At 47.3% G+C, this 26,505-nt stretch overlaps 1 protein-coding gene across 1 annotated transcript; it reads right to left on the bottom strand.

Moving 5' to 3' along the window:
* Window positions 1-378: 378 nt before the first annotated feature.
* On the bottom strand, window positions 379-25,564 carry LOC310768780 (amino acid transporter heavy chain SLC3A2-like). Its single transcript, XM_083627548.1, has 9 exons — window positions 25,495-25,564; window positions 18,792-19,142; window positions 17,337-17,495; window positions 12,304-12,389; window positions 9,878-9,955; window positions 8,227-8,285; window positions 4,755-4,929; window positions 3,629-3,757; window positions 379-1,243 (listed from the first exon to the last, which is right to left on the bottom strand). Exons 2-9 carry the CDS (start codon window positions 19,117-19,119, stop codon window positions 893-895), a joined length of 1,365 nt encoding a protein of 454 aa, XP_083483674.1. The 5' UTR covers window positions 19,120-19,142; window positions 25,495-25,564; the 3' UTR covers window positions 379-892.
* Window positions 25,565-26,505: the final 941 nt, after the last annotated feature.

Raw genomic sequence — 26,505 nt, 5'->3', positions numbered from 1 at the left:
AAGCTCTAGGTCTAGGATAACTCTTTACAACAGTCAAGGGCTCCAACTAAGCAGACATGTGGGAGATTTCCTTTATTTCATTTTAATGCCCAATGGCAGGGTTTTTTTAGCCCACACGGATGTGGCCAAAAGGAGGGTGGCATCCCATCATTCTCAGGTCACAGTTGTACCGTACATTTAAAGCATGCTATGTTGCCACTTTAAACAGCCATGGCTTCTTCCCCCACAAAAAAATTTCTGGGAACTGTAGTTTAAGAGTGCTGAAAGTCCCCAGTAGACCCCTATTCCCCGCGCAGAACTACAATTCCCAGAGTTCCCTGGGAAGAGGGATTGATCCTTAAAACCATTCTGTGAGGGGAATGGGTGTGTGTGTGTGTGTGTGTCTCCTAACACCTCTCAGCACCCTACACTTCCCAGAATAATTTTGGGGAAGCCATGGCTGATTAAAGTGGTCCCACAGGTGAGTCTCACCAATCTGCATTATAAGGACCGTATTTTTCACTCTATAAGACGCACCAGACCACAAGACGCACCTAGTTTTTGGAGGAGGAAAACAAGAAAAAAATATTCTGAATCTCAGAAGCCAGAACAGCAAGAGGGATCGCTGCGCAGAGAAAGCAGAAATCCCTCTTGCTGTTCTGGCTTCTGGGATAGCTGCGCAGCCTGCATTCGCTCCATAAGATGCACACACATTTCACCTTACTTTTTAGGAGGGAAAAAGTGAGTCTTATAGAGCAAAAAAATACGGTATGTATATGCATCAGTTACAATATCCAATGGGATAGGAGCCTCTCTTCCATTGGTCGATAGCAGGGTGGCCGAGCGGCCAATAAGAGTTCCTTCTGCGTCCCATTGGCTGCCAGCTGTGTGGACCGGATTCCGTGGCAGCCAATCACTGCCCGCGTCCTCTGGGCACTTGGAGGAGGACAGCTTGGTGTGGCGTCAGCCTCACTCGGTCCACGTTGCTCTCGGGCTGGGGCTCAGGGTGGGTGCTGAAGAGAACCTTGGCAGGAACCAGGAAGTTGAGCTGGTTCAGGCTGAGCTGGAGGGGTCGCGGCCCCAGGTTCAAGACCACCAGGATTGCGGAGCAGGATCCGGGCCGGAGAAAGGCGAAGACGTCCTCCGAGTGGCCGGCAAGGGGCAGAGGGATGTAATCGACGCCGTGTAGAGCGAACGAGGTGGCGTGCAGAGTGAGGAGAGTGTGGTGCAGATTCTCCAGCAGAGCCCGGTCAGAGCTTCCTTCCTAATTGAGAGAGCACAGAAACAGCCTCAGACCACTGGCCCACCTAGTGTGCTGGTCCCGACGGTTAACCGTGCGGCAAGGTCTGAGTCCAGGTCGAGGGTGCGGTATGGAGGCTGTTCGTCAAAGCTGAAGCAGGGTCCAAGGCAGGGAGTTGGGTGAGGTCAGAAACTCTGGCAGAAGAGCAAGGCAGGAACAGGCTACCAACAATGTTGCTCCCGCAACTTGGGACTGGGGCTGGCTGGCTTTTATCTGCCCCGAGGCACAGGGCGGCCCCGGTCCACAGGTGACTCGCCTCTCCTGGCCTGGAGGCGAGCCCTCCTCCTGCGGGAAGTTAGTTCCCTCCGCCTCTCTGCCCTGAGCCTCTGCAGCTCAGGAGAGGCTGGAGGGTTCCCGGACCCAGAGGCAACCTCAGCTTCCTCTGCCGGGGCTGAGAGTGGAGCACCTGCAGGCAATGGGTCCTCCATCACCTCAGGAGCCAGAGCAGACTCAGCTGGTGCCTGCACCTGAGGATCCAGCACAGGTGAGGACCCCAGCTCAGCTGGTTCTGGAGGCGGGGAATCCCGGGCAGGCTGGGATTCCTCAGGTTCAGCCTCCGAGTCTGAATCCCAGGCCATCACACCTACCTCCATACTGTCTACACTGGCAGCAGCTCTCCAGCGTTTCAGGCAGGGTCCAGGCCTACCTGCAGATGCCAGGGATCGAACCCAGAACCGTTTGCGTGTGAAGCGTATACGCTGCAGCTGCATGAGGGACGTCCCGTCGAAAAACACATACAACAGGATTCTAGTCCTCATCGCTATGAATAAGGGGCTGATTTAAATAGGGGGTCAGTGGTGCCATCAGACCACAAGTCAGTGTTGCTCCGTTTGGGCTGGATCAGTGGCTACCAAAGGGGGGGGGTAGGATCACCGAGGTGGGGTGCTAAGAGTCAAGGGGGCAGCAGGAGGTATGGGCGTACTTAAGGGTTGCGTAGGTTGGGGAGCAGGCCAAGTGGCGAGGGCAAATCTCTGGAGTTTCAGAGAGGGCACACTTACAGCCCTATAGGAAGATGGAGAGGCAGCATGGTGTAGTGGTTAGAGTGTCACACTTGGACGGGGAGAGAAAAATACAATAAAACATCAGACATTAAAAACTTCCCAAAACAGGGCTGCCTTCAGGTGTCTTCTAAAAGTCATATAGTTGTTTATTTCCTTGACATCTGATGGGAGGGCATTCCACAGGGCGGGCGCCACCACTAAGAAGGCCCTGTGCCTGGTTCCCTGTAACCTCACTTCTCACAGTGAGGGAACCGCCAGAAGGCCCTCGGAGCTGGACCTCAGTGTCTGGGTAGAACGATGAGGGTGGAGACGCTCCTTCAGGTATACTTGACCGAGGCCGTTTAGGGCTTTCAAGGTCAGCACCAACACTTTGAATTGTGCTCGGAAACGTCCTGGGAGCCAATGAAGATCTTTCAGGACCGGTGTTATGGGGTCTCGGCCGCCGCTCCCAGTCATCAGTCTAGCTGCTGCCTTCTGGCTTAGTTGTAATTTCCAGGTCACCTGCAAAGGTAGCCCCATGGAGAGCACATTGCAGTAGTCCAATTGGGAGATAACCAGAGCATGCACCACTCTGGCAAGACAGTCTGCGGGCAGGGAGGGTCTCATCTTGTGTTCCAGATGGAGCTGGGAGACAGCTGCCCTGGATACAGAATGGACCTGCGCCTCCATGGACAGCTGTGAGTCCAAAATGACTCCCGGGCTGGGCACCTGGTCCTTCAGGGGCTCATTTACCCCATTCAGGACCAGGGAGTCCCCCACACCCGCCCACCCATTACAGCTTGTGCAAAACCCACCTTTTTCTGCATTGGACACCCCTCTTGATTTCAGCTAGTCCATCTGCCAGAGCCTGTCTTCACAAGCAGGGGAAGTCCCCAACTCCAGTATACCTGAAGGAGCGTCTCCACCCCATCGTTCTGCCCGGACACTGAGGTCTAGCGCCAAGGGCCTTCTGGCGGTTCCCTCACTGCGAGAAGCCAAGTTACAGGGAACCAGGCAAAGGGCCTTCTCTGTGGTGGCTCCCGCCTTGTGGAACGCCCTCCCAGCAGATGTCAAAGAGAAGAACTACTACCAGACTTTTAGAAGACATCTGAAGGCAGCCCTGTTTAGGGAAGCTCTTAATGTTTAAAAGACCACTGTATTTTAATATTTTGTTGGAAGCCGCCCAGAGTGGCTGGGGGAGCCCAGCCAGATGGGCGGGGTATAAATAATAAATCCTATTCTATTCTAACTCACTGAAGGTTTGAGACATGTAATAAATGAATAAATTCTGGGGATTCAACCCAGCGGACATGCTTTAGCACTGAGCTAAAGCCCTTCGCCAAGTGTGAGACAATGGTCTGTGTCTCACCGTGGACGCATTCTGCATTGGAACAGGGGATCCTTCGCCACCTTGCAATAGCGGGACTCCTGGAAGGGTGAGCTGGAGAACTCCCAACATCTCTCCCAAGCCAGCCTTCAGTGGGGATCCCCATGGCACCTGGAAGAGAGAGAGAAACAGAGAACAGAAAAGGATGTGGACCCCAAACCAAGGCCTTGACTCGTTTACTGGTTTATTTTTTTGCACAAGGGATTATTTGGGTGCCTTCTCAGCATAACAAATCCTCTTGTACAATTGTAGATTACAAGCAACTTGTGCAAAATACAATTTACAGCTTGGGAGAAGGTTACAGAATTAGGATTCAAAATTCACAGCATATTACAGGGTGAAAGAAAATTATATGAAAACGATGCACCGTTGGTATTTAACTCCTAGTAAATTAGGAAAAATGTATAAAACCGAGTCAAATGTATGCTGGAAATATAAGGGGAAAGAAGGCACCTTCTATCATATGTGGTGGAAATGTAAGGTAGTAAAAGGATTTTGGGAAATGATATATAATGAGTCGAAAAAAAATGTTTAAAATAACCTTTTCTAAAAAAACCAGAAGCTTTGCTTTTAGGAATTCCAGGTGCTGAAATCCCAAGGGAGCAGAAAATACTATTTATGTATGTGACCATGGCTGCGCAGATGTTATTGGCCCAGAGATGGAAAGAAGATAAAGTCCTGATCAGAAAAAAATGGCAGATCAAGTTGGTGGACTTTGCCAAAATGGGTGAAATGAAAGGAAGAATCAGAAACCAGAAAGACCAACATTTTAATAAGGAATGGGGAAAAATTTATCACTGATCTCCAAGTCCGTTGTAAACAGTTAAAATCGTTAGTAAGATTGGAATATCGCTTGTAGTTTAATGGTGAACATTGGATACAATGGGGAGATAAAATATTTTGATTATTATAAAAAGATGCAGGAGGAAATGATTAACAATAGGACCCACAAAGGGAAGGAGGAAAGCCCAAGAGGTTCCTTGTAATTTTGTTTTTAGGTTGGATATGTGAAAAATCTGAAAAACCAAATATTTTTTAAAAAATAATAATTCAAAAAGCAGCTTGCACCAGAGAAGTTTCACACAGTCCAAGCAAAGTCCCTCCTCACCATCCAGCCGGGCCAGGGCATCCGCGGGTGCCCCAAAGCCCCTTCCACCTGTTGCGCCAGTCCTTGGGCAGTCAGGTTCCTCTCGGCTCCCAGCAGACGGCAGCAGAGGATGACGCTGTCAGGCACCCGGCAAGAAATATTGCACCTTTCGCTCTTGTCCCGGACGATCAGGACCCTGAAAGAGATGCATGTGAAATTAACCCTGTCACTGTTTTGCAGGGCGTGTGGTGAATTGCAGATTTCAAATGCTTGCTGCTTCGACACTGTGATGGCCTGGGAATCCGATTCAGAGGCTGAACCTGAGGAATCCCCATTGCGGGGATTCGAACTGCCAACCTTCTGATCGGCAAGTCCTAGGCTCTGTGGTTTAACCCACAGCGCCACCCGCGTCCCTCGCACCCCAACCTACGCAACCCTTAAGTACGCCCATACCTCCTGCCGCCCCCTTGACTCTTAGCACCCCACCTCGGTGATCCTACCCCCCCCCACTTTGGGAACCACTGATCCAGCCCCAACGGAGCAACACTGACTTGTGGTCTGATGGCACCACTGACCCCCTATTTAAATCAGCCCCTTATTCAAAGCGATGAGGACTAGAATCCTGTTGTGTGTGTTTTTTGAGAGAAAGTCCCTCGCACAGCTGCTGCATGTACGCTTCACACGCAAACGGTCCTGGGTTCAATCCTCGGCATCTGCAGGTAGGCCTGGACCCTTGCCTGAAACACTGGAGAGATGCTGGCGGTCAGTGTAGACAGTATGGAGGTAGGTGTGAAGGCCTGGGATTCGGATTCGGAGGCTGAACCTGAGGGATCCCAGCCTGCACAGGATTCCCCGCCTCCAGAACCAGCTGAGCCAGGGCTGGGGCCTGAGCCTGAAGGGTCCTCACCTGTGCCAGATCCTCAGGTGCAGGCACCAGCTGAGTCTGCTCTGGCTCCTGAGGTGATGGAGGACCCATTGCCTGCAGGTGCTCCACTCTCAGCCCCGTCAGAGGAAACTGAGGTTGCCTCTGGGTCCGGTAACCCTCCAGCCTCTCCTGAGCTGCAGAGGCTCAGGGCAGAGAGGCGGAGGGAACTAAGTTCCCGCAGGAGGAGGGCTCGCCTCCAGGCCAGGAGAGGTGAGTCACCTGAGGATCGGGGCCGCCCTATGCCTCGGGGCAGATAAAAGCCAGCCAGCCCCAGTCCCAAGTTGTGGGAGCAACATTGTTGGTAGCCTGTTCCTGCCGGCATCCTGTCCTGCTCTTTCAGAGTTCCTGACCACGCCCGGCTCCTTGCCTTGGACCCCGTTTCACCCTTGACGGACAGCCTCCATACCCCTGACCTAGGACCAGACTCAGACCACACCACACGGTAACCCCCCCCCCCCCGGGACCAGCACAGACACAAGACTTTTTTTTGCAGTAAGGGACACGGCAGGGGTTGCTTCCAGATGACCTGCTTATGGTGCATGCACCAAGGGGGTTATACGATGTTATGTCCAGCAATAACACAACATTTCCCAGTGCGTTTCGCCATGGCTTCCTCATTGCGAAAAGTCTGCTTTTCTTTTTAAAGGGGGAAGTGGGTTTGTTGCGCAAGAGCAGCAGATTGGCTGTAACCGTGCAACCCGAATTGCTGGTATGCATTTGAATCCCACCTAATAATAATAATAATAATAATAATAATTTTTTATTTATACCCCGCACATCTGGCTGAGTTTCCCCAGCCACTTTGGGCGGCTCCCAATCGAGTGTTAAAAACAATACAGCATTAAATATTAAAAACTTCCCTAAACAGGGCTGCCTTCAGGTGTCTTTTAAAGATAAGATAGCTGCTTATTTCCTTCACATCTGATGGGAGGGCGTTCCACAGGGCGGGCGCCACTGGAACATGCATGCATTGCAAAGTGCAACGTGATGTCATCTGACCTCCCTACAAACCAATCCGAATGAATTCTAAATAAAAAATGGACATCGCAGAATCTCCCGGCTAACTATGTGCAATGCATTTGGGACGAATGACGTCGGGCATTTGGGGGTCAGTCTAGATGATGCCCTGAGTACCTTCCAGTCCTTGGAGTCCTGTGCCCAGTGCTGGTTGGAATCTATTGGAGAAGGCTGCTGGGCTCGCCGCACAAGTTTTTGTAAAGTCATTATCTTGGCTGGCCACCTCAGTGTCTCCATCAGCATCACAAAAGAATGAGCTAGGTTGCAACTATGTGAGTGGGCCTTCCAGGCTAATGGGTGGAAAGAGGCTGGAAGCTGGAGACACAGAGACCTGCTAGCTCTGTGCTGGACCTAAAGCTGCAACTAATGTAGAAGCAATTAATGCAGACCCCCACCCCACCCCTATTTTCCAGGAAAAGTCCTGGATTTACAGAAGCCGTCCTGGTTTCTGATTTGATCCCGGAATGTCCTGCTTTTCCTTAAAGGTAAAGGGACCCCTGACCATTAATGAATTTAAGAAATTATTTAAATTTACTTTTTAAAAAAAGCCGGAGATTTTCCTTCTAGGAATACTGCCCATAGAAATAAAGCAAAATACAAGACCACTGCTTATGTATTCAATTACGGCTGCAAGAATACTGATAGCCAGAAGTTGGAAAAGTGAGACAACAGCTACAATAAAAGATTGGCAATCACTCATGCAAGAGTACTTTCAATTAGCAAAGCTGACCGGAAAAGTTAGAGGAGCCCCAAATCAAAAAATATACAGAGAATGGAGACAATTCAAAGAGTATATAAGATTATACTGTAATAATGACATTATCCTAGCAGAACTGAATGATGAAAAGGTAAAGGGACCCCTGACCATTAGGTCCAGTCGTGGCCGACTCTGGGGTTGCGGCGCTCATCTCGCTTTATTGGCCGAGGGAGCCGGCGTACAGCTTCTGGGTCATGTGGCCAGCATGACTAAGCCGCTTCTGGCGAACCAGAACAGCGTACGGAAACGCCGTTTACCTTCCCGCCGGAGCGGTACCTATTTATCTACTTGCACTTTGACGTGCTTTTGAACTGCTAGGTGGGCAGGAGCAGGGACTGAGCAACGGGAGCTCACCCCATCCCGGGGATTCGAACCGCCGACCTTCTGATCGGCAAGTCCTAGGCTCTGGTTTAACCCACAGCGCCACCCACGTCCCTTACTTATATATAATAAACAAATGGAATAAATATACTAGAAAAATATACAGGAAAAGTTATAAAACAAACTGTGTGACAAAATTAAGATAATAGAAAAAGTACGACGAGAATGGTTGGAAGTTTCTTTCAGAAGACTCTATTAGATAAGACAGGATGTTATCACCAATGTTCATTTCTTATTGTTAACTCTCTTTTGCTTTTTTATTTTATCTTTTTTTCTCTTACAATTTCGTGTTTAATTTTGCTGTAACTATTTGTAACATATATGTAAGATGATATTTTAAATCAAGAAAGACGAATTATTGAAAGGAAAAGAAAAGATCAGAGAACCCCATAGGCCACTGACCCCTAACTTACTTCTCCTGCCCCCGATCTGGCTTTCTCTGAGCGCCCAGCTCACTCCAGGCATCCAGCACCTGCAATCAAGCCCCACAGAAGACAGTATCACACACCCACATATTTGGGGTTCATCAATCCTAAGAGGGAAAGCTTAGGCACCCGACTGCAGTTCCAATCAACAACACACCTTAGATTCCTCAGTGTACCTACAAATGTGCATTGCAAAGGGGGCATTTTAGAAGTTTTTTTCTTTTCTTTACCCATAGAGCAGGCATCCCCAAACTCGGCCCTCCTGCTCTTTTGGGACTACAACTCCCATCATCCCTAGCTAACAGGACCAGTGGTCAGGGACGATGGGAATCGTAGTCCCAAAATAGCTGGAGGGCCGAGTTTGGGGGTGCCTGCCATAGAGGCATCGTGTTGGCTAGATGGGCCAATGGATTCTGTTCTTAAGCTCACCCCAAATGCAAGGAAGCTGGGGTGAGGGTTAAAGGGTGCCCTTGTTAGGTTCTCATATGTACAGAGCCTGGAGTTTAAAATGCTTCTATATTAAAACTTTGTTTGTAAGCCGCCTCTCTTTTTCGTGTCTTGCTCTGTAAAGCGGATTTCCCTTAAAACTGGTTTTGGGGGTCCCTGTCCTCTCAGTGCAACATAAACCCTGAAGTTGCTGTTGTTGTTGTTTAGTCGTGTCCGCCTCTTCGTGACTGCCTGGACCAGAGCAGGCCAGGCACTCCTGTCTTCCCCTGCCTCCCGCAGTTTGGTCAAACTCATGCTGGTAGCTTTGAGAACACTGTCCAACCATCTCATCCTCTGTTGTCCCCTTTTCCTTGTGCCCTCCATCTTTCCCAGCATCAGGGTCTTTTCCAGGGAGTCTTCTCTTCTCATGAGGTGGCCAAAGTCTTGGGGCCTCAGCTTCAGGATCTGTCCTTCCAGTGAGCACGCAGGGCTGATTTCATTCAGAATGGAGAGGTTTGATCTTCTTGCAGTCCATGGGACTCTCCAGAGTCGCCAAAGAATGGATGCTTTTGAATTCTGGTGCTGGAAGAGACTCTTGAGAGTCCCATGGACTGCAAGAAGATCAAACCTCTCCATTCTTAGGGATATCAGCCCTGAGTGCTCACTGGAAGGACAGATCCTGAAGCTGAGGCTCCAGTACTTTGGCCACCTCATGAGAAGAGAAGACTCCCTAGAAAAGACCCTGATGCTGGGAAAGATGGAGGGCACAAGGAGAAGGGGGCGACAGAGGACGAGATGGTGGGACAGTGTTCTCGAAGCTACAAACATGAGTTTGACCAAACTGCGGGAGGCAGGGGAAGACAGGAGTGCCTGGTGTGCTCTGGTCCAGGGGTCACAAAGAGTTGCACACGACTAAACGACTAAACAACAACAACAACAACAACAAGCTTGATATTGTCTACGCGGACTGGCAGCATCTCTGTAGGATTTTAGGCAAGGGGTTTTTAGCCCTACCTGGAGATGCTGCCAGCGGAGTTTGAACTTGGCAGCTTCTGCACACAACACAGGTGCCCTGTTGCTTAGCCACAAACTCCCCCAAGTACTTTATTTAAGTTGTTTTTTTTAAGTGTCAGTCTGGGATTCGATAAGAAAGGGTGGTATATGAATATTTCAAACAAGTAAATAAAACACCACTGGGTGGCACCGCTCTTACCGCCTCCAGACGCCAGGCAGGATCCTTGCCCACCAGGAATCCGTGGACCCCCAGAGCCTGCCAGAACTGGAATGCCCCCTGCAGGGTCAAAAGGAGGTGGGAGCTGAATTTGGCTGCAGAAATCCCAGGCTCACTCAGCTGGGAATAAGACCCACTTGGAGACAGAGGGACTGACTTCTCAGTTAACGTGTTGTGTGCCCACTTGCGGTGCATGGAACTGAACGTGCCAGGACCCATCATGGCTCAGCCCAAGAGCATGTCAACTTGGAATATTGCGTCTTGAGAGCAAGGGCCGGATTCGAGCCAAGTGTGGCCCCTGGCTTGGGCACAAGGTGTCTCTGTGCACGTACAGGATGAACCCAGGGCCGGATTTAGGTCTGATGAGGTCCTAAGCTGCTGAAAGTAATGGGGCCCTTTATATGTCCAGCTGTCCTTTGTCAACAACAAATTGTCTCTGTTTTTTGTGTGTTAAAAGATATGCTATATGGTAATGTATGGACCTAATATATATCTAAAGCCTTTTGCACATAACAAAATACAGTGGTACCTCGGGTTAAGTACTTAATTCATTCCGGAGGTCCATTCTTAACCTGAAACTGTTCTTAACCTGAAGCACCACTTTAGCTAATGGGGCCTCCTGCTGTCGCTGCACAATTTCTGTTCACATCCTGAAGCAAAGTTCTTAACCCGAGGTAATATTTCTGGGTTAGCGGAGTCTGTAACCTGAAGCGTATGTAACCTGAAGCGTATGTAACCCAAGGTACCACTGTTATGTATTTTATCCAAGTAATTGTTGAACTGAAATACAATCAAGATAGGAAAATTCATGTTAAATTGCTGCTTTACAGGTTGTTTTTAAAAGTCTGGAATGGATGAATCCATTTTGCATTACTTTCTATGGGAAAGCGCGCCTTGGTTTTGGAACACTCTGGTTTTGGAACGGACTTCTGGAATGGATTAAGTTTGAGAACCAGGTACCACTGTATATAGAAATGAGCAAAGCAGTGATATTTTAGGGAGCAGGCTAGCAGGCGGGGCCCATGACTTACATCACAGGAGCCTACACAACACAAAACACTGTTGCTGTATGTAGGTTTTATTTTATTTGCTTTTTATCTTATATTTTGGAAATGCACATCCAGTTTTTTCCCTTTAATTTTTTTTGGGGGCCCCCAAGAGAGTGGGGCCCTAAGCTATAGCTTGTTTAGCTTCTACGTAAATCCGGCACTGGATGAACCTTGCCTCAAAACGGACATTGTATAGCTGGAAAAGGTTCACCAAAATGATGGAGGCAGGGAAAGGTTGCATCATTTGGGAGTTTTTATCTTAGAGGAAAAAAGCAAGTGTAGTTAATCTGTGGAACTCCCTGCTACAGGAGGCAATGATGGCCATCAACCTAGATGGCTTTAAAAGAGGATTTGGCAAAGTCATGGAGGAGGAGAGGGCTGTCGATGGCTACTAGACAGGACAGCTATAATCTGCCTTCATGGCTGGAGGCAGCAATGCTTCTGAATCTGGAAACCGCAAGAGAGGAGAGGGCTCTTATAAATAATAATAATAAATTTTTATTTATACCCCGCCCTTCCTGGTTCAGAAAACCGGGCTCAGGGGAGCTAACAACAAATTTAAAACACATAATTGATGCATCAAAAAACAGCATAAAATACAGTATAAAACGTGAATAATAAATTCAGAATTAAAAAAATCAGTTTAGGAGGGGAAATCCATCCAATAAACATTAGATGATCACCAGGGCTAGCTGGCTAAGTTAGTCCTATTTGGGCCGGTGAGGAGACCAGGGGAGAATTAGCTGTGGGATCCCAGAGCGGGGAATCTTCATAAAAAGGGGAGAAGGAAGGAAGAAAGGAAGGAAGGAAGGGGAATAAAAGATCAAGCTAAGTTCAATTAAAGGCCAGGCGGAATAGCTCTGTCTTACCGGCCCTGCAGAAGGAAGTTAAATCCTGCACGGCCCTGGTCTCATGGGACAGAGCATTCCACCAGGTCGGAGCCATCACTGAGAAGGCCCTGGCCCAGGTGGAGGATAATCTAACTTCCTTAGGGCCTGGGACCTTTAAACTTCTTGGACCTTAAGGTCCTCTGTGGGGCAGACCAGATCTTGCACTCAGGTCCTGCCTGCAGGTTTCCCATAATGTGCATCTGGTTGGCTACTATGAGAACAGGGTTCTGGACCAGATAGGTCACTAGCCTGATCCTGCAATTTTTAGTTTCTTATGCACCACCACCCCCAGCCAACCTCTGCACATCTGGGATCAGAAGGAAGGTTTCTGGGCCAAAGTCTGTGAATTCCAACCAGGCTTGAAGTTTATTTCAGAATTTAAGCAAACTGACATCAGCAGTCTCCTGCCCTGGCAGCTGAATACGGGGCAAACATGGCCAGACTTTGAGGAGGAACGACAACCACATACCTTGAGGTGCTGGTGTGTCCAGTTGTGCTTTGCAGGGGGGTCCAGCTCCTCTTCCCAGACTGGGAGTTCAAGCAAAATTCGAAGTCCTGGGTGGTTGGAGGAGAGGGGCGTTGGAATGGGAAAAGGCAAAAATATTAGAATCATGGCCACCCAACCGCTGCTTGCAAATCTCCGGTGAAGTTGTGGCCTATGTTGAACTACTTTTACCCTAAGAAAAGTTCTTACTAATGTTTCATTGGAATCTGCTTTCTTGTTGTTTGAATCTGTTGCTTCAAGTCTTCTCTGGAGGAGCAGAAAAGAAGCTTGCTCCATCTTCCATGTTGCAACCCTTCAGATATTTGAAGGTGGCTAAAATATCTCCTTTCCATCTTTTCCCCTCCTGTCTAAACATTCCCAACGCCCTCAACTCTTCCTCTGAAGTTTCAAGACCCAGCTCTACCTCTCTTTCAAATCAGAACCAGTGAAGGCAGTGAAGGTCCTGTGTGAGAGGAGGGCAACCAAAATGGTCAAAGGCCTGGAAACGATGCCTTATGAGGAACGGCTAAGGGAGCTGGGCATGTTTAGCCTGGAGAAGAGGAGGTTAAGGGGTGATATGATAGCCATGTTCAAATATATAAAAGGATGTCACATAGAGGAGGGAGAAAGGTTGTTTTCTGCTGCTCCAGAGAAGCGGACACGGAGCAATGGATCCAAACTACAAGAAAGAAGATTCCACCTAAACATTAGGAAGAACTTCCTGACAGTAAGAGCTGTTCGACAGTGGAATTTGCTGCCAAGGAGTGTGGTGGAGTCTCCTTCTTTGGAGGTCTTTAAGCAGAGGCTTGGCAACCATATGTCAGGAGTGCTCTGATGGTGTTTCCTGCTTGGCAGGGGGTTGGACTCGATGGCCCTTGTGGTCTCTTCCAACCCTATGATTCTATGATTCTATGATTCTATGAGTGTCTGGAGGTGGTTGGAGGATGGATGGCAGCTAACAGATTCAGGTTGAACCCTGACAAGACAGAAGTACTGTTTTTGGGGGACAGGGGGCGGGCAGGTGTGGAGGACTCCCTGGTCCTGAATGGGGTAACTGTGCCCCTGAAGGACCAGGTGCGCAGCCTGGGAGTCATTTTGGACTCACAGCCATCCATGGAGGCACAGGTCAAATCTGTGTCCAGGGCAGCTGTCTACCAGCTCCATCTGGTACACAGGATGAGACCCTTCCTGCCCGCGGACTGTCTCGCCAGAGTGGTGCATGCTCTGGTTATTTCCTGCTTGGACTACTGCAATGAGCTCTACGTGGGGCTACCTTTGGAGGTGACCCAGAAACTGCAACTAATCCAGAATGCGGCAGCTAGACTCGGGACTGGGAGCGGCCACCGAGACCATGTAACACCGGTCTTGAAAGACCTACATTGGAGGACTTCCGGGTTGGCGCCATTGTTTAATGGCGGATTCCCTCCGAGCTCCGGAGGGAATCGGCTCCGTAGCGTCTGGGTCTGGCCGCTGCGGCGAAGCGGAGACCCTTAAAATCACAGGCGCGGATGCCTGTGAACACAGAGACTCGGTGGGCACCATTTGCGCCCCCCCAATCCGCGACGGAGCCTTTTTAAAGGCTTCGGAACGGAGGCAGGGTGAGGCGTGGTGCTGAGAGTACTCCCTCGCCTACGGAGTGAAGCCGCAAGCCATTGACAGAGAGCGCCAACTTCTTCCAAGACCGATTGGACTCTAAAATATAAACCCGTGAGTAATACGGAGATTGGAACCTTAAAAATTTTTAATTTTGGATTTGGAACGAGCAGGAAGGGGCTAAAAAGGAAGTCCACCCCCCCCCTCTTTGTAAACAATTTAAAGCAAAGGACTGGGCAGCTAAGGTCGAGAGAATCTGTTTCTTGTTTTTTAATGAAAGATCCTGACTTCACGGTTTTGACACTATAAGAAGATTTACTGGAGGATAAAAAGAATTTTGGGAGCTGAAATTTCACCCCCCCCCCCGAGACCCGGGAACGTCCTATGAGAAAGCCTGTTGCATTGAAGATTTTGACAGCTGTCAAGTGAGCTGCTAGTCAGCTAGTTGTCAGCTGGAAAAAGAGAACATTGTTTCTGCTGTTTTTGCTGGTTTATTTGGTATAATTTGTTGAAAACAAGGAGGGCTGATACAAAATAACTGGACTTTTGGTTTTGAGCTGAAAGGAATACTAAGGAACTAAAATCCCCCTAGAGGGGTAATAGGGACACTACATCACAAAAATGGCTGGAGTATGTAAAATTCAAGCAGAATTGGACAGAGCACTCGTTCTCTTGGGAAACTTGCAAGATGAATACAATGCTTTGTCTACAGAGGTATCACTACTACACTGGACAGTAAACAACAGTTTTGAGCCTGATAAGGACTTGAAACAGGAAGCCTATTCAACTGAACAAATAAATGAAACTGAAAGTGTAGATACGATGGAGCAATATGTGGTTTTTGAAGAAAATGAAGGAGGAGCAGGAGACTTGCAGGAGTTAAAGGAGAGTTACAATATGAGGCCTGACATGATGATAAAAAAGGACAATAAAAATTGGATGTGGAAAGCCTGGTCTGAATGGGAATTTGGAAAATGGAGAGATCCCCTTTGGAGGAGATCTGAAGACCTGAGGATTACAAATTTGTTGAAGGTGAAAGCTGGAGCTTTGGGGACATCTGGATCTGAAAGAAATTTGAAACAAGAGTTGGAGCACCCCATAGGCTTTGCTTTTAAGTATGGAGGACTGGCTGGAAGTAACATGGATTCTGTTGGGCCGGAGCCCCTCCGAGACTTGGGGCTTAATATCAAGGACTATCAAAGAGACCGGCAGAAAGGAACTGAGAGATATATAAGGGCCTCGGACGTGAGATCTCCAGGCTAAATAAATAACATAAAGACTGATGGATATTGGTTGGGGACTGGAACCGGGAAAAGGGTGGGTGGAGGTTGGGAATCCAAAGGGTACATAAGGATAATTTGCTTTTTATATTTTGTTAGTGGTAAGGAAATTGGGTAAATCGTGGAAGGGAAATTTTGGTCGACTTTAGGAAAAAGGTCTAAGAATAATTAATGAGGTATAAGTATTGATGTGTAATTTTAATAAGGTAAAATTGTTTTTTTCTTTTTAAATTAATTGAAAATAAGGCTGTTAAAAATAAATTGAGGAAATGGAAAAAAGAAGTAAAGTAAAACAATAGTATGTTAGAATAAATGTTTAAGCTAAGGTAAAGAAATAAGTTAAGGACTTGCTGAACTGACAATTTAAATGGGAATACAAGAAGGGGAGGTGTGAGGAGGTCTGAGAAATAAGGTTAAGAATAATAAGTATCAGAAACTTTATGTGTTTTTTCTATTTTTTTTTGTTTAGTTTTGAATATTATGTATTTTTGTGTTTTTTTTGTTTTGTTTATTTTTTCTGTTTTTGTTTGTTGTGTGTTTTTTGAAAATGCCAATAAATATTTAATAAAAAAAAAAAAGAAAGACCTACATTGGCTCCCAGTACGTTTCTGAGCACAATTCAAAGTGTTGGCGCTGACCTTTAAAGCCCTAAACGGCCTCGGCCAGGTATACCTGAAGGAGCGTCTCCACCCCCATCGTTCTGCCCGGACACTGAGGTCCAGCTCCAAGGGTCTTCTGGTGGTTCCCTCACTGAGAGAAGCCAAGTTACAGGGAACCAGGCAGAGGGCCTTCTTGGTGGTGGTGCCCGGCCTGTGGAAACCCTCCCACCAGATGTCAAAGAGATAAATAACTACCTGACATTCAGAAGACATCTGAAGGCAGCCCTGTTCAGGGAAGTTTTTAATGTGTGACATCTTAGTGTATTTTTGGTCTTTGTGGAAGCCGCCCAGAGTGGCTGGGGAAACCCTTGTCAACATCCTTCTTAAACATCCTTCTTAAATTGTGGCGCCCAGAACTGGACACAGGACCCCAAGTGTGGCCTGACCAAGGCAGAAGAGAGCAGGGCTATTATCCCCCTTGATCTGGACACTAGGACTTCTGTTGATGCAACCTAGAAGTTGCAGTACAACAACCTCATCAGGTGTGGGGCAAGATTGTACTTGAAGAACTGCAACCTGCCATTTCCTGCCTTGAAACAGGCCCTGTCTGTGGGCACCGGAAGCTCAGCTGCTTTCTGTGGCATCAGGGCCCCTTGGTCCACCAGCATGGCCTGTTCTGACTGGCAGCAGCCCTGCAGGGTCTCAGGCAAGACTCTCCTTCGGTGGAGGTTTTTAAGCAGAAGTCAGATGGACACCTCCTCTAGCTGTGATGTCTGCATGGCAGGGGGTTGGGCTGGATGACCCCGGGGGTCCCTTCTAACAACAATTCAATAATAATAATAATAATAATAATAATAATAATAATAATAATAATAATAATAATTTATTATTTATACCCCACTCATCTGGCTGGGTTTCCCCAGCCACTATGGGCGGCTCCCAACTGAATATTAAAAACACAATACAGCATTAAACATTAAAAAGTCCCTAAACAGGGCTGCCCTCAGATGTCTTTTAAAAGTAAGATAGTTGTTTGTTTCTTTGATATCTGATAGGAGGGTGTTCCACAGGGCGGGTGCCACCACTGAGAAGGCCCTCTGCCTGGTTCCCTGTGAACTCACTTCTCGCAGGGATGGAACCGCCAGAAGGCTGTCGGAGCTGGACCTCAGTGTCCGGGCTGGACGATGGAGATGGAGACGCTCCTTCAGGTATACTGGGCTGAGGCCGTTTAGGGCTTCAAAGGTCAGCACCAACGTTGTGAATCTAGGATAGGGTAGGCAACCTAAGGCCTTCTCAATCCAGCTTGCGGACGGTCCAGGAATCTGTGTGTTTTTACATGAGTAGAATGTGTCCTTTTACTTAAAATGCATCTCTGGGTTATTTGTGGGGCATAGGAATTCGTTCATTATTTTTTTTCCAAAATATAGTCCAGCCCACCACATGGTCTGAAGGACGGCTGACCCCTTCAGCGTACGGCTGAAAAAGGTTGCTGACCCCTGATCTAGGTCTTTACCTCTGCCACTGAGCTGTAACCACCCCTTCATACCTTCCTTCTTCCCAACATCCACCAGGGCTTCCAGCTGTTCCTGAGATCCATGGGCAGGTAGGATCCTGCTCAGATTGGCAAGGTCGCTCTCGAGGATGGGGCCCAGGACCAAGGCCTGGATGGAGAAGGCTAGGAGCCGGTCGAGCTGACGTCTCACACCTTGAGGGAGAAGAAGCGGGGAGAGGCAGGGTCACTGCTTAGACTCCACCCCATGACTAACACCCCTCTTGCCCCAATTTTAATCGAGCATGATTAAGTGAGCACAAGATGTGGGTCACTATATTGGTTACGAATTATGGGGAAAGTTGTGGGAAATAAATATGAATTTCACGGCATGTCGTGCAATAAAATAAAACTCTATGAAAATGGCCCACAGATGGTATTTAACACCCACCAGATTGGGACATGGGTGGTGCTGTGGGTTAAACCACAGAGCCTAGGGCTTGCTGATCAGAAGGTCGGCGGTTCGAATCCCCGTGACGGGGTGAGCTCCCGTTGCTCGGTCCCTGCTCCTGCCAACCTAGCAGTTCGAAAGCATGTCAAAGTGCAAGTAGATAAATAGGTACCGCTCCGGCGGGAAGGTAAACGGCGTTTCCGTGCGCTGCTCTGGTTCACCAGAAGCGGCTTAGTCATGCTGGCCACATGACCCAGAAGCTGTACGCCAGCTCCCTCGGCCAGTAAAGCGAGATGAGCGCCGCAACCCCAGAGTCGGTCACAACTGGACCTAATGGTCAGGGGTCCCTTTACCTTCACCTTTTAGATTGGCAAAAATGTCTTTAAAAAAAGGAAAAGGTCTATTTTGGAAGTGTAATAAAATTGAGGGATCCCTTTTCCACATGCAGTGGTCCTGTAAAGTAATTAAGGAATACTGTATTGGGAAACCATATAGAATGGATTTAAAAAAATATATTTAAAAAAAACTTTCCCCAGAACACCTGAGGTTTTCCTTTTTCTGTCCCAAAAAAGCAAGAGAGTTTATTACTATATGCCACCTCCGCATATAGTATTGGCACAAAGACGGAGAACAAGTCTAGTACCCACTAAGGAAGAATTGGCAGTGCAAAATGTTCGAATATGCTGAACTGGCTGGTCTGACGAACAGGGTAAGAGAAAACGAAGATAAGGAATATAAGGCGGAATGGGCAATTGACTATTTTAAGAACCAATCTAGACAAATACGTAGCTTAGCAGGTCTCCAGTAAATCCAGCAGAGCTGAAAGAAAGTATTTAAAAGGTAACAAATTGGATAATTAAAAAGATGTGGATTACGCGGAGTAGCAGAAAAGGAAAGGAACCAGGAATAGGGCGGAAGGGATGTCATATGGTATATGTACACATTTGGTACAAAGTTTTAAGTGGGACAGGGGGAGGAGAGGGGGTTAAATATGTTCTCCGTTCCTGTTTTTGAAAACGCAATTTTAAAAAATAGAAACCACAACCGTCTGACCTCCTTACCTTCCAGGTCCCCTTGCCCATCGCTGTCAGAATCCGGGAAGGAGGCCAGGGGCAGGTGGTAGAAGGACGCTTTCTGCCACCAGACCAAGGGTGGCCGCGGCCGTGGCATCGTGACCAAGAGGAGGACGGCCAGGGCGAGCAGGCAGGCGAACAGCGCCCCCAGGAGGCAGAGCAGGGCCTTGCGGACGCCCGGCCAGGGGGCAGACCCCGCCTGCTGCACCACCTCTTCCTGGCTCAGGTAGGTGGGGCTGGGCAGGGCGTGGCCCAGTAAAGGGATGCTCTCGCTGGGCACCTGGGAGGTGAGGACCACATCTTCCGCTTTGCCCATCCTCTATTCCTTTGACCGCAGAGCTGCAGGGAGTCAAAGACAGAGTTGGAAAGAGGGGAGCATTTTGCAGTGTGGAAAACGCAAGTCAGAGCAGTATTTGGGTGGGTGGGTGTGTTATGTACTGAAGTTCTCACCCTGGGCCAGCAGGGGGATACTGTAGATAGTTTTCAATCAGGTCCACATATGCAAATAAGGGATTGAAAGTGACGTTCAGTGATTGGATACTTACAGAAAATTGTTACTGTTGCGTTGTAGTGGAGCTCTATATAAGCAGGCTGGCTGAACCCTTCAGTTCAGTTCTGTTCTGGCCTGTGAATAAACAAGAGCTGTTTGAAGAATCGCTGTGTCGTCTGATATGTTCACCCACAACTTAACAGTGTGTTTGATTCTGACCAGGGTGGGTTTGATTTAAATCAAATCAATTTTGATCACGATTTCAGTCACTAATCAGGAAGACTTGATTTAAATCACTAGGCAGTAAGATGTGACTTCAATCATTTTTGTACAGAAAGACTCATTCTTGCTGGTACAGTCATACCTCGGGTTGCGATTGCTGCGGGTTGTGTGTTTTCGGGTTACGGACGTGCCGAACCCGGAAGTACCGGAACGGGTTACTTCCGGGTTTCGGCGCATGCGCAGAAGCACTAAATCACACTTTGCGCATTCGCAGAAGCGCTGAATCACGGCACTGCGGGTTGCAAATGTGCCTCCCGTACGGATCACGTTCGCAACCTGAGATTCCACTGTATATTTTGGCTAGAAATGCTACAACATTGAATGAAAAAGCAAACAAACTTGCGGAAATTGGAAGGGACCTGACTCAAGCCTTTGTGCCAGAACAAAAAGACTTTGCATCTGAGCTAAAAACTCTTGCAGCTGAACAAGAAAAGAAATTTGAGAAACTTGAAAAAGTGGGAGAAGATACACATGACAATTTAGAGGGAAAGGAAGGAGGAGCTATAATGCAGCAGAGGATTAAAGAGAGCCAAAGGCCTGCAAAGATGGATATAAAGGAAAAGACAAACCTGATTAAAGTGGAAGCAGGAGTTTTTGGGACACTTGGACTTAAAAGAAGTAAAAAACAAGACTTGGATTACAATTCTAAATATGGAGGCCTGGCAGGAAGAAACATGGACCTTATTGGGACAGAGCTTCTCCGAGATTTGGTGTTTATCATAAAGGACTATCAAAAAAACCGGCAGAGAGGAAAGGAGAGAGATTTAAGGGCCTCGGACGTGAGGTCACCAGGCTGACACTAGATGGATTGAAGGACATCGGTTGGAGATTGAAACCGGGAAAGGCGGGGAGTGGGGTTTTGGGTATCCAAAGGTGGTACAAATATATTTGGTTTTTTCTTGTAAATATTTTGTTTTGCTATTTAGATTAAAATGGGGAATCCGTGAAATGGAATTGGGGTTGACTTTAGAAAAAGGTATTAAGAATAAGTTTTGATGTATAAAGATTGAGGTTTATGTTAAAATTGGTTAAGCAAAAGGATTTAAATATAATAAGGTAAAATTTGGGGATAGGAACTTGTTGAATTAAAAACTGAATTGGAATACAAGAAGGGGAGATGTGGGGAAGTCAAGGAAATATGTGATTGAAAGTTATATGTCTGTGTTTTGTTCTTTTTTTGTTTTTTGTTTTTCTTTAAACTTTTTGAAAACTTCAATAAATATTTTATTAAAAAAAAGAGATTCCACTGTATAATCTTGGTATTTGCAACCAGATGAAGGTTTCATTTTTGGAATCATTATTTTTCAGAGTAGTTTTTACAGTTATATCAAAAATAGCTGATTTGGTTATACTATTAGAAATACAAAGACAGGAAATTATGAAATTATTGTTTATATTTGGACAACTTTTCTACTGTATTTTATTGGAAGGAGAAAAATAATCATTTCCTTAATAACAATTTATGCAACTAAAACAATAACATTATAGCATATGTATCCATGTTTGTTAACTGATGTGGTTAAACGATTTAAAAAAAAACAAAAAACAACAGACTGAGTTTTAGCACACATGAAAAACTTACAACAAATCCTTACTTCCTGATGAATAGCCTTTGGGCTATAATGTAACCTAAATAGAAAACTATCTTTAGAAAGATTTTTCCTCCGAAAGCATTTTATTTTAAAAATCCGATTTAAATAAAAAAACTAATTTAAAAAAATAAATAATAAATAAAACCATTGCTTTTTATCCACCCTGATTCTGAGATGAATCGTGGGATCACAGAATTCTCCTGCCCACAAGACAATGAATGGGGAGCTCAAGTGAAGTCTCAACCAAAGAAGAATAGCAACTTAAACTGATGGAATATGCGCAGCTTGCAGATCTAACTTACAGAATAAGAGAACAAGAAGAACATTCATTTAAAGAAGATGTATACTGAATATACAAGGGGAAATTGTGTACACTTGAAAACATTGGCAGCATTAAGATAAGTGGCTTAGTCCTGCTGGCCACATGACCCGGAAGCTGTACGCCGGCTCCCTCGGCCAGTAAAGCGAGATGAGCGTCGCAACCCCAGAGTCGGCCACGACTGGACCTAATGGTCAGGGGTCCCTTTACCCTTTACCTTTACATATATGAAATCTTTACATAATGATACATATACATTATATTCGTAAATTCACATTTCCACATTTCATTATGTACCAACATTTATCCACTTCTTATTTCTTGCCCTGTGTCTTCCCTCTACCCGTGGAATAATAATAATAATAATAATAATAATAATAATAATAATAATAATTATTATTATTATTATTATATCTGCCATGGATGCTTTAGCTGCGGTCCCTGCATTGCAGGGGGTTGGACTAGATGACCCTCAGGTCCCTGCTGCGCTTCTATGATTCTTCCTGGAAGGAAGCACGGCTGCTCCTTCTTATCAGCTACATCGTGCTAAGGAAGGGATCTGAGCCGAGAGATAGCTGGAGGTATCATAACTGGAACAAGGTTGAGGAGGCCTTGGAGATGGGCCCCTCTGGTGGATTTCTTCACAAAGGCAGACACGGGAGCAAAGACAGGCGTGTGTGACTTTGGAATGCTGCCTTGATTTTCCCGAAGATCATTAACAGCTGAATTCCTGCTACCTCCGCCTCTTCCCTGGGACGGGGCAGGATTGCCACATAGTCCCCGCATCCTTCGCAAGAAGCATTTTGCAAGACGCCTTTTCGCAACACCCATCTTTACAGCGGCAGGAGGGATGGCCTTATTAATGAGATAGGCAGGGAGCCTTCAGAGTTCGGGTGTGGCAACTCCCCATTCATTTTCTCATATAGGTAAAGGGACCCCTGACCATTAGGTCCAGTCATGGCCGACTCTGGGGTTGCGGCGCTCATCTTGCTTTATTGGCCAAGGGAGCCGGCGTACAGCTTCCGGGTCATGTGGCCAGCAGGACTAAGCCGCTTCTGGCGAACCAGAGCAGCGCACGGAAACGCCGTCTACCTTCCTGCCGGAGCAGTACCTATTTATCTACTTGCACTTTGATGTGCTTTCGAACTGCTAGGTTGGCAGGAGCAGGGACTGAGCAACGGGAGCTCACCCCGTCGCGGGGATTCGAACCGCCGACCTTCTGATCGGCAAGTCCTAGGCTCTGTGGTTTAACCCACAGCGCCACCCGTGTCCCTGATATATGTATTGTAACATTAATAATGAATAAATGAAAAAAACAAATCCTTCTTTTTCTCTGACCTGAATATTCCAACTCCTATCCTGAGCATTAAAAAAGAGTCAGTGACGATAACAAAGATGATACTGCCACTTATTTGCGGGAGGTGCTTCGATGACTGCGTTCTTGGACTGTGTTCTGAGAGCTGTGGCGACTATTGCAGAGCCGTTTCAGAATCAGCCCAAGCCTGGCTTTGTGCTGCTATGCAGAGACACAACGCCTCTCCTTCCATATTGTGTTACAAGTAAAGATCTGCCACCGACCTGATACATTCCTCAGGGTTTTGCTGAGATGGAGCCATGATAACCTCTCCCCTCCCAATCCTACGCACTTTTACACAGAAGTAAGAGCGCTTCCAAGGGATGCGGGTGGCGCTGTGGGTTAAACCACAGAGCCTAGGACTTGCCGATCAGAAGGTCGGCGGTTCGAATCCCCGCGACGGGGTGAGCTCCCGTTGCTCGGTCCCTGCTCCTGCCAACCTAGCAGTTCAAAAGCACGTCAAAGTGCAAGTAGAGAAATAGGTACCGCTCCGGCGGGAAGGTAAACGGCATTTCCGTGCGCTGCTCTGGTTCGCCAGAAGCGGCTTAGTCATGCTGGCCACATGATCCGGAAGCTGGACGCCGGCTTCCTCAGCCAATAAAGCGAGATGAGCGCCGCAACCCCAGAGTCGGCCACGACTGGACCTAATGGTCAGGGGTCCCTTTACCTTTACCTTTAAGAGCACTTCCAGAAAGTCACTGTTTGGGGGCAGGATTCAGTCACAGACCTGCGAATTCAGGTAGTGCAATTCAAGCAACAGTTGTGCTCCAACCATGCACCCAGTTCCCAAAATTGGAGGGGTTTTTTTGCAATAAGGATGATCCGGACTTGTGTACAATATGAAATCTAACATGCTATAATCAATTACAACGTGGCACCTAACATACTGTTGGTATTCCTGAGCAAGATATTATGCAGTGGGTTGTATAAAAATACTGTACAGCAGCTCCTAATAAAAAAAAAAAGATTTAAATCAAGTCTTACTGACTAGTGATTTAAATCGTGATGAGTAGAATGTGTCCTTTTATTTAAAATGCATCTCTGGGTTATTTGTGGGGCATAGAAATTCGTTCATTTCCCCCCAAAAAATATAGTCCGGCCCCCCCCACAAGGTCTGAGGGACAGTGGACCAGCCCACAGCTGGAAAAGGTTGCTGACCCCGGTCTAGTGGGTTTTTGCTGAAAACAAAATGCCTAAATTCTAACACACCCTAGTACGTACTTTTCTTACAATCTGTTCCTCATTTTGGAGCTCTCTGCTGAGCGATGCTGGTGGCTGGTCTGAAAAATGCTTGTGTTGCATGGATACAGCAGGCTGTGGATGAAATTTACAGTGGATGCTCGGGTTGCGAACGTGATCCGTGAGGGATGCACGTTCACAGCCTGCGGCGTTTGCAACCCGCATCTGCGCACACACGGGTTGTGATTCAGTGCTTCTGCGCATCTGCAAAGCGCGATTTAGCGCTTCTGTGCATGTGCGACCGCCGAAACTCAAAAGTAACCCATTCCGGTACTTCCGGGTTTCGGTGGTCCGTAACCCTAAAAAACACGACCTGAAGCGGCTGTAACCCGAGGTATGACTGTATATCCCAACTTTTTCTCCAAGGAATTAAAAGTGGCATTCCTGGTTCTCCCCCCACAACAGCCATGTAGAGGTAGGTGAGGCAGAGAGGGAGTTTCGTGGCTGATTGGAGATTTGAACCCAGGCCCTGGCTGTCTATGGAACAAGATGTTTCATATACAGGGGAAATGTGGTCATTTCCAGTCTCTGGATCCAGTAACAATGGGGGCAAAATTAAAATCAGTTTGCATTAAAGGTGGACCTGCCCAATTCAACCTTTCTGGAAAAAAATCACAAACCAAAGCCAAACCAACCATCACAATTCACCCTTCTCTGAAATTTTCAACGTAGCTCCTCAGCCAAGTCTCATGTACAAAATTACATATACCAGGACCTGAATTGTGCACGGAAATTCATTTGTCCGGGCAAATAACACGCAGGAACGCATTGCATTAAGGGAAATCGCTTTGCAAAAATTGTGTTTATTAGGCATACAACTGCATACGAAAAGGTGTGTATCGGGAGAACTTTGCACGAAAATGCTGGCGAACTGTCGGGAGGCCTTAAAGTAAAATCCTCAAACCGATTTGGAAACGTGCAGCGTGGAATTTAAGATTGGGAAAAGGAGAAACCCAAAATGGACAGATTAACACGTCCCTCGCATAATTTTTTCCCCAGCAAAATAGGGGGTGTGTGAGAAAGAAGCCCCCAGAGCCTGCCGTTTAGGATGCAGTTGCTAAACTGGGGATTCGCCTGGTGGCCTAATAATAATAATAATAATAATAATAATAATAATAATAATAAATTTATTATTTGTACCCTGCTCATCTGGCTGGGTCTCCCCAGCCACTCTGGGCAGCTTCCAACAAAGATTAAAAATACATTAAAATGTATATGGCATGCTGCCGTCCACCCCGCTGAACCCCCCCCTCTCTGTGCCTTCCCACAAGCTGCAAAACGGGGGAATTATAAACGAGGCCTACTTTACAGGATCGCTGTGACAGTTATACAGAGGCCATCACATTTTGGGAAGCGCTGGACGCTTTGCCAAATATTGCAATGAAATGGTCCTGCAAAACAGGCATCGCTCTTACCGTGTTGCGTTCTCTTCTTGCAAAGGAGGGCAGGGAGAATGAGAGTAACAAAAGAGAGTAACAGTCCAGTCTCTCTGAGTCTCCTCCTTTCCTTCCCGGACTCTGGTGGGCTGGGAGGAAGGCAGTAGTGGGTGAAGTCTCTCCCCAGATATCTCTTGCACCCAATGTCCTGGACGGGGGCGGGAGGGGGCTGGCTGGGAGCTCCCAGGTCCTTGTGAACCATTAGGAGGGGGGTGGCAATATTTCGTCAGCTGTGCAAGCAGGAGGAAAGGCCCCTTCTCCTCACCTTGTTCCTTTCCAGCTCTTGACACTCTTTTTCGGGTGGTCAAACGACCAACAGGGAGCAGTCCTCTCTCTGAAGACCCGCTTGGTCCAAAGATCAAAAGCCAGAAGAAGGAGAGGGCTTTTGCAGCTCCCCACCCCCAGCAAGCCAGTTCGTAACATGCACAAATAAGCCAAGAGACCATGCTGTCTGCAATTTATTTTGGGAAGATTTTTAATTACCGTATTTTTTGCTCTAGAAGACTCACTTTTTCCCTCCTAAAAAGTAAGGGGAAATGTGTGTGCATCTTATGGAGCGAATGTAGGCTGCGCAGCTATCCCAGAAGCCAGAACAGCAAGAGGGATTGCTGCTTTCACTGCACAGCAATCCCTCTTGCTGTTCTGGCTTCTGAGATTCAGAATATTTTTTTTTCTTGTTTTCCTCCTCCAAAAACTAGGTGCGTCTTGTGGTCTGGTGCGTCTTATAGAGCGAAATATACGGTAATTTGAAATCTTCCCAAATTAAATTGCAGACAGCGTGGTCTCTTGGCTTATTTGCCAGAATTCTGGTTCTTTTGGGTCTAAATCACTTCCAGCTATCGGATGATGTCCGTTTAAGTCCTGCTCCAAGCAGGCGTATTGAAAGCAGTCGTTTGAGGAATGGTTGAGGGAGACACAGTAGCAAAACGAGCACCCATGTTTAGGGGCAATATATCTTTGAATGCCAGATTCCGGGGCGGGGGGCAAGGA

This window comes from Podarcis filfolensis (assembly GCF_964270895.1).
Source record: "Podarcis filfolensis genome assembly, chromosome: 8".
Lineage (NCBI taxonomy): Eukaryota > Metazoa > Chordata > Lepidosauria > Squamata > Lacertidae > Podarcis > Podarcis filfolensis.
This window is presented reverse-complemented; position numbering and strand designations above follow the sequence as displayed.